Source organism: Nycticebus coucang, chromosome 17, assembly GCF_027406575.1.
Source record: "Nycticebus coucang isolate mNycCou1 chromosome 17, mNycCou1.pri, whole genome shotgun sequence".
NCBI classification, from domain to species: Eukaryota; Metazoa; Chordata; class Mammalia; order Primates; family Lorisidae; genus Nycticebus; species Nycticebus coucang.
The window spans coordinates 32,491,092-32,499,835 of record NC_069796.1 but is presented as its reverse complement, the minus strand read 5'-3'; the positions used below and the strand labels follow the sequence as shown (position 1 = coordinate 32,499,835).

At 42.4% G+C, this 8,744-nt stretch overlaps 1 protein-coding gene across 1 annotated transcript in view; it reads left to right on the top strand.

Moving 5' to 3' along the window:
• The first annotated feature begins 313 nt into the window (after positions 1 to 313).
• Positions 314 to 8,744, top strand: part of PPP2CA (protein phosphatase 2 catalytic subunit alpha) — a 29,986-nt gene continuing 21,555 nt past the window's right edge. The window contains exon 1 of the mRNA XM_053566142.1: positions 314 to 817. Within this exon, the coding sequence (XP_053422117.1) occupies positions 716 to 817 (102 nt within the window). The 5' untranslated portion in view covers positions 314 to 715. The remainder of the gene's footprint in view (positions 818 to 8,744) is intronic.

Below are 8,744 nucleotides of genomic sequence, written 5' to 3'. Positions count from 1 at the left end.
GGAACCCCACACAATTCCATCGCTGTTGCACCACGGAGGAGCCATGGTGTCGCAACTCTGGTCTCCGAAATCCGGATGCCAGTCTCCAGGTGAAGAGCTGAGGCGTACCACCAGCAGTTCGTTCCCGAGGGAACAAATCCCAGACTGCCAGGAGACTCCGCACCCACCAGGCCGCGCCTGCGCCGCGCCTCGAGGGCGTGGCGCTGCTCGGGGATTAGCCTCGTTCGCGATTTCGAGCACTGCGCTTGCTCGGACTCCGTTCTTACCCCCTCACCCGCGCTCCCCTCCCTTTTGGGAGACCACGCCCTAAAAATGAAGGCGCCTCACTTGCCAGCCCGGTACGCTGCGTCTGCGTCTTAGACCGTAGTTTGCGTCCCGCTCCGGTAGCGCAGCCGACCCGGACCTGCCCTGCTGCTGCGCGTCTGACGTCCCGCCCCTTCTCCCCTCCGATCCCCGCCTCCTGACGCCGGGCGTGACGTCACCACGCCGGGCGGCCGCCATTACAGAGAGCCGCGTTCCGGAGCTAGGGCAAACGGAGGAGGCGCAGCGGCCGGCGGCCGAGCACTGTGGGAGAGAGCCAGCGGGTCAGCGCAGAGCAACCGTCAGTGGCCAGAGAAGTCTTTCGGGAGCCGAAGACGGTGTGTGCGTGTGGCCCGTGTGCGGGCGGCGGCGCGGGAGGAGCGAGGAGCGGCAGCCGGTTCGGGTGGGTGGCATCATGGACGAGAAGGTGTTCACCAAGGAGCTGGACCAGTGGATCGAGCAGCTGAATGAGTGCAAGCAGCTGTCCGAGTCCCAGGTCAAGAGCCTCTGCGAGAAGGTGAGCTGCAGTCTGGCTGCGGGAGTCGCCGCGGGGCCAAGCCCGCCAAGAAGGAGGCGGCTGTGGGGAGAGTGCAACATGGCGGAGACCGCCGGCCCGGGCCCCCCAAGCCTCTCAGACCGGCGCCCGACCCGGCCGGCGGCGTCTTCTGAGAAACCCGGCGCCCCCTGCCTCTCGCGCAGGGATTGGTTGTCGCCGCCACCGCCGCCTAAAATGGCGCCGTTACCCCGACTCCGGGGCTTTTGAGTCTCCCGGCCCTGATGCCGGGCGGGGTGGCAGGGGCAGCAGAGGCCCTGTGGATCCTGGTCGGGGACAGTATTGGGATCCAGGTGAAGGGGCTTGGGTTCTGTGGCTTGGGGATGGGGCCCGGGCCTCTTTACGGTGGGCTAAGAGGCTTTTCTTCTGTGCTCAGTCCTTATTTTTCTGTCCAACGCTGCCCAGAGGGTCCCTCAAAGGCAGTCTTGTATGCCAGATACCAGAATCTATCTAAAGGTCACACAGCTTTAGTACCATCCTGGGTGGTTTGTATTAAACTCACCAAGCGACCTTCTCCAGAGGCCTATTTACGGGGTGTCTTTAAGAATTTTAAAGTTAATCTCTAACCTAATTTTTACGAAGGTAATGGTGGTGTTTATAAGGGGCGAGTATAACTTATTTTTTATTGTTGAAAGATAGAGAATATGGTGAGTCATACTATATGAGGAGCTTTTGGATTGGAAATCAAATGTTAGTTTAATCTGTGATTTGTCCGATGACTCAAATTGGGTCGCGTGGAACCTTTTTCTACATTTAACATACTTGGCATGTTGCCATTTATTTTTAAGATGAGCAACATAAACTGGAAGAGCAGCACATTTTGTGTCCTTGCTTTTTTTTTTTTTTTAAGTACTTTGTATTTTGTGGCTGCAAGTAACAGTAGTAATAACTGGCGACTGAGCTCTTAGTGTAGTTCAGACATTGTGCTTAGTGTTTATTTCACAGATGTTGAAATGGAATGTTATAGTCTACATAACTCCAAACTTTGTACCTAATTCTGGTTTGTTTTGGAAAACAAAGTCTTTTTAGCTATTAGCTTTGACTTGTATTTTTAAAATCCTGTAACTCGGTTTTAAAATTAACTTTTATTTATTTATTTATTTGCCAGGGCTAGGTTTGAACCCACCACCTCCGGCATATGGGGCTGGCGCCCTACTCTGTTGAGCCACAGGCGCCACCCTAAAATCAACTTTACAGAATGTAATTTTAGTACAGAATTGTGGAATATCATTAACATTACATGTTAGTGAAAATAATTATTGGAGCGCTATTCTGATTTGTTTGTAATTTGATGTGAAAATTAGACTCATGTATTTGGTGTATATGTTCTCAAGACAGGCTTTTTCAGAAACCGTACTGTGAACAATTGGAATTTAAGTAAGTCAAATTTAGATATCTCAACTTAACTCCATTACAAGTTGATGAGGTGGTATATCATCTGTTGCAGCTGAATTCTGATGGTAGCAATATATTGAATCTCCTCTTATTTGACTCCTTAATTCTCTCACATCAAAAGAGGTTGGTTTTATTTTAGAGGTTTGGAATAGGCTTTTAAAAATTACCTAATGTATATTGGCAGGTCTTAATTTCTAGGTACTGTAGATGATGACATTTCTGATTTTAAGGTTCAGTACTTTTTTTTGTTGTTGCAGTTTGGCCGGGGCTGGGTCCGAACCCTCCACCCTTGGTATATGGGGCCGGCGCCCCACCGACTGAGCCACAGGTGCCGCCCAAGGTTCAGTACTTTATATAAAAGACTTTGAGTCAATAGTTGGCTAGTTGACTAGTCGTTTGTGAAGGAAACATTGACAAGGCAGTAACGAAGTAATCGAAACACCACTCAACTGTGTGTTAGATCTGGACACTAGTCCTCTTTCTGCTTGATGTGAGGTAATTGTGACAGACTTTGGATCAACCACTTTACTTGGTTCTTGCTTTTCTGTTCATAAAACTAAGAGTTAAAACTTGTTTTGAGATTACTTTTGCGGGATTATACAATCAGTTCTATTTTAAATTAGTACTTTGAGTTGAAACTTTGAACACGTAGTATCCGAGATTTCATACTCTTTATGAGGGGAATGAAAAGTAGTGAAGAGGGTGGCGCCTATGGCTCAGGGAGTAGGGCGTCAGTCCCATATGCCAGAGGTGGCAGGTTCAAACCCAGCCCCGGCCAAAAAAAAAAAAGAAAAGTAGTGAAGAATAAGTGTGCTTATTCTCAAGGTCCTTGAACCTAGGTGGGGGAACAAGCACAGTATGGAAATGAGTGGAAATGAAGTATGAAAGTGGAGAGTTTACGTTAGAGACTGTAGAAGATACTACTGGGTATTAAGATGTGGTAGTTGCAGCTTAATGGATCAAGTGTTCGTTGTTTTCTACATCTTTCTTTTCTTTTTTTTAATTTTGTTTATTGTTGGGGATTCATTGAGGGTACAAGAAACCAGGTTACACTGATTGCATTTGTTAGAGTTCCTCTTATAATTGTGTCTTGCCCCTCAAAGATGTGTCACATTGAAACCCCACCCCCTACCTCCTTCCCTCTCTCTGTTCTTCCTTCTCCCACCCCCCTCACTTCTTCCTTCTGTTTACTCTCCCCTTCCCCTACCCCCACGGTGTACTAGATCATTAATTGTCCTCGTATCAAAATTGAGTACATAGGATTCATGCTTCTCCATTCTTGTGATGCTTTACTAAGAATAATGTGTTCCACTTCCATCCAGGTTAATACAAAGGATGTAAGTCTCCATCTTTTTTCTTTAGAGACAGAGTCTGGTTTTGTTACCCTCTGTACAGTGCCGTGTTGTCACAGCTCAGAGCAACCTCCAGCTCCTGGGCTTAGGTGATTCTCTTGTCTCAGCCTCCCCAGAGACTGGGACTATAGGCGCCCGCCACAACACAGTTTGGCTGGGGCCGGGTTTGAACCTGCCACCCTCAGTATATGGGGCTGGCGCCCTACTCACTGAGCCACAGGTGCCACCCAGTCTCCATCTTTTAATGGCTGAATAGTATTCCATGGTATACATATACCACAGCTTGTTAATCCATTCCTGTCTTTAAAACTAAGGTATAGTGAGGTAAATCAACTTACCAGATTTCCATTGCTCACTCAGCATGCACAGATGTTAGTTCAAGAACCAAAAAGATAGGAATAATATTAGGAGCTAGATGTTTCATAAAAGTTTCTATGGAATGTATCCCTTTTGGTGGATATCATCATACAGACTTCATAATGTTTTTAACTTGTATTTTGGAACTGTGTTAAACTTCCAAACTACATTAATTTGAAGACAGTTTTTTAGGTATCTGGGACGCATGACTTTTGATATCTTTTGTACAAGTTTTTCTATAGTAAAACAAAAGTTCTCTTTCCATTGTTAATATTTGCATGGCCAGTGGCATGTCTGGGTGGAAGCTACATATGGTCTTTGGTGTGATTGCCTTCTAAATAGAAATTTTTGAAATATTAAGGGTTAACTTTTAATTACAAGAAGGAATGATACAAAAACCTTCCCTCTACCCACCTGAAGGTGCCTGATCCAAAATAAAGTTATGTAGTAAAGATGGATATATACCATAAGAGATAATTGTGATTAAAATATCCTGAGGACATTATTAATGGTATTGCACTAATAGTAGTAGGTTTTCAAAATGGAGAGAAACCAAGTGTACATTTATAGACAAAGGTGAACATGGTTTTTATGTTACATGCTTAAAGTTTATATCAAAGCCAGAGTTGTTATGTGTGCAGTATACTTTGTCATTTTGTGGATCATAATTGATTGTTTAAAAATTTGGTATGTAGTTTTGTTTTAGGCACAGTTCTATCCTGGTAGCATTTGTTACATCTGTACAACTGGCCTGGTATGTTTCCATTTATAGATTGAAAAAAGTAAATAGTATCAACTTGCTTTTGCATTAGCTACAATAAACAGTCTTTTATTATATGACTTAACCTTTGGTTTAACTTAGGTATGATTTTTGGCTTTGTGCTTTCAGGTCTTACCAAATGTGTGGAGAATGTTGTTTGATAGCCAGATTTCCCCCCCACCCCCAAAGGAGTTCTTTACTCTAGGTATGCTGTTTTCCATTGCCCTACTCTAGGTATGCTGTTTTCCATTGCCCTGCAAGCACTATAAATAAAATGCAGTCATTAAAGCTTCACTTAGTTTCAATACATGTTACATGAACATGGAAAAAGCAAACAGCTTCCTACTAATTAGACAACTAAAAAGTGTATTGACCAAGATTATATTTTATATAAATTGGGTAATACATTTGTCTCACTATGTATGTGTATTTAAATTAAAAGGCTGTTTGGCCTATTTCAATAGAAGTAATTTGAATATTGAGAACAAACCGGTTACAGAGCGTTATTCTCACCATACTTTCATATATATAATTCTCTTAACATGTTCATGAGATAGTTTTTGATTTTGGTTATAGCTGTAAACCAAAGCCTCAAAAAGGCAAAGTGACTGGACTGTAGGGGCTAAAATTGAGATTCCCTAGGCTTGTGGATTCTGAGACTAGTGTTCCAGTATTGCTTTACAAATCCAGTTCTCTTTTCAGAGGTAGTGTTAACAATGAGCAATGTAGGTGAAGGGCCAAACTAAATTGTGGAAGTAGCAATTTTGTAAAATGAAGCACTTGTTTTTCCCATTGCTTGAAAGCTTTTCTATTCATGTCACATACTGTTGTCCTACTTATGTCCTGGAAACAGTAATTCTTCTATTTTGAATGTGGCTAATTATTAAGTGTGTTTGCTCCTTAGATAAGATTGGTGAGATGAAAACCCCAGATCATTTTCCATGTATTCTCAGGTAGCATAAATCATGATCCGGAGACTGAGTTCTAAAATACTCTACTAAAGTTGACATGTTCATCACAGCTTATAAAAAGCCTTTCTTTTTCCTCCTCATAGCTTCCAGAGTCAGGCACACATCTGTGTGTTTGTTTCATGATTTCCTGGGCAAAAAGCAGTAATGTCAGTTTTGTGTTGATTTAATACGGAAATATGGAAAAGGCGAGTAGTTGTATTCAGATATACAGGTGTCCCAGGAATCCCTGTTCTCTTCATTGGGGCCACAATTTGTCTACAAAAAATGGCAGTAAGGCTAAGGTGTTGTAGAGAGAATGGTGGATTCTGGAGGAGTAGATGGGACGTTTGTATTACAAGTCTGGAGTTCCCCTGTTTTATATCTCATTGTAAGTAAAATTTATCAGAGTTACCTCTGAGGTATCCTTTGTTTCGTTTAGAGGAAACAAATCAGGACAACCAAGAGACCAGTGAGTTTGGGTTGAGGTGGTAGGGTCTTTTTTGAGGGTGCTGAGGAAAGATAGGGAAAGTTATGTGTGACAGGCAAATAACTATTTACGCTTTCTACTTTGACCCATTTCCCTTCTACTTGAAAATAAATTACTTATTTTTTATTATAATACTACCATTGTCACTTTGGAAGGCCAAGGAAGGTGGATCCCTTGAGCTCAGGAGTTTGAGACCAACATGAGCGAGAATGAGACCCCCCGTCTCCACTAAAAATAGAAAAATTAGCTTGGGGTTATGGCGGTGCCTCTGTAGTCCCATTTACTTGGGAGGCTGAAGCAAGAGGATCACTCAAACCCCTGAGTATGAGGTTGCTGTGAGCGATGAAGCCACAGCATTCTCCCCAGGGTGTACAAATAATACTACTCTTGTCTGGAAAAGTCCTCAATCTGCATTCTCATACACAAGCAAGATCTTAATTGGACTAGAACTATAAAGGGAAGATTTTGTTTTTTGTTGATCCAAATGACTTTTCTTTCTGTTACTAAGGTAAAACTAGAATAGGCTAAAGAAGAGAGAGGTCCTTAGCTGCTAATAAATGACTGGGAGATGGGGTGTGAAAGAACAGTGAAGAACCATCTTCGATTAACTGTTTAATTTCTTCACAATACAGTGTTTCTGTCTTTTTATATATTTTGTTGTGGATTGTGGTTTGGAATGGATGTACAAGGCAGTGACAGGTAATGAGTATGAATCTGAATCTGGGTATTTTCTAAACTATACATGATCAGCTCCTGAGTTGCTCTTGCACTGCTGGTCCTCATTTCAGCCTTAGCTATTTAGTTACTATGAGATGAGAATATTACCCTTCTGGTGTTGGGACTGAAAAAATGTTGTAAACGTTTGTTCTGTACTGCTCTTGGTTAACAAACAGAATTTGTTTACCTGGCTAAAGGCATGCAGAGTTAAGAGTTCACAAAGGTTATAGACTGAGTGTCCCTGATGCAGACTCTATCACCATGTATATTTGTTTTGGGAATGCATTCAGCCAGCCAGTGTTTGTTAAGCCCTCATATTTAGCTTTGTCTGAATTGCATTATCTTAGTGAATAAGGATTTGTTAGTTTGGTTTTGCTCTAATTAATAACACAGTTTCAGATTAGCTAGCAGATTGACTTTATAGTTAAATCTAGGTAGGAAATGTTTACAAATGTAAACATTCATGATTGTTTACAATGGTGATTACAAACAGTGGCGATTAAGTAACACCATTATCTGTAAATGATCAGGAATCCCTATCCAGTATTCTTTTGGTGGCTTTAACTTAATAAAAGAGGCTTAAGTGCTTTAGGATGGAGTGGAATTTTAGTGATGATGGAAGAGGCCTTAAAAACCATCTGAGTTAAGTTACCATTGGTAGATGAGTAAGGAAACAGACCCAGAGAGGTTGTTGAATCTTGTTCACGATGGATTGTTGTGAGAATTTTTAAAATAACTGCATATGTAGCAACATTTCTCAGTTGTTAAGTGGCTTAACATTTTTCCCCATGTAGGAATAATTGAGAATGTTTAATCATGCATATATGTAGGTTAGTTGATAAAGATTCAACTTTAGGCTTGGCGCGTGTAGCTCAGAGGCTAGTGCGCCAGCCATATACATCAGAGCTGGCGAGTTTGAACCCAGCCTGGGCCTGCCAAACAACAATGACAACTACAACCAAAAAAAAAAAAAAGATTCAATTTTAAAGAAAATGGTTGTTCCTTTTGGTCAGAGGTAAAACTGATTGTATGACATAAATAGATGGGAAGCCAACAAATTTCAGATTTAAGACTTATCCCTTGTTGTTAACACTTTCTTTCATTAAGTCCTAAGCCTTAAAGCCAAATTAAAAAAAAAAAATGCTATTCCCTAGGACATTACGGTGATGGTTATATTACAGTGGAAGCTCCGTAAGTTGACCCTCCAACGGACTCTAACAGACTGGTCAACAAATGGAGGTGGTCAATATAAGAAACTAGGCTTACTGTATTGATAAGTACATGTGGTGCATATCCGGGCTACAAAAATTAGGTCAGTTTCAGGTGGTTAGTGTAGGGAGGTGGTCAGCTGTGGAGGTTTTTTTGTTTTGTTTTTTTTTGTTGTTTGTTTGTTTGTTTGTTTGTTTTTGAGACAGTCTCAAGCTATCGCCCTCAGTAGAGTGCTGTGGCATCACAGCTGACAGCAACCTCAAACTCTTGGGCTTATGCGATTCTCTTGCCTCAGCCTACCAAGTAGCTGGGACTACAGGTGCCTGCCACATGCCCGGCTATTTTTTTTTTTTTTTTTTTTGTCCAGGTCCAGGTTTGAACCCATCACCTCCAGTATATGGGGCTGGCACCCTATTACTTGAGCCACAGGCACCACCCTGCCTGGCTATTTTTTGATTGCAGTTGTCATTGTTGTTTTTAGCAGGCCTGGGCCAGGCTCGAACCTGCCAGTGTTGGTGTATGTGGCTGGTTCCCTACTCACTGAGTTATGGGCGCCAAGCCAGCTATGGAGGTGGTGTTTTTTTTTGTTTGTTTGTTTTTGCTTTTTTGTAGAGATAGTCTCACTTTGTCACCCTCTGTAGGGGGCTGTGGCATCACACAGCTC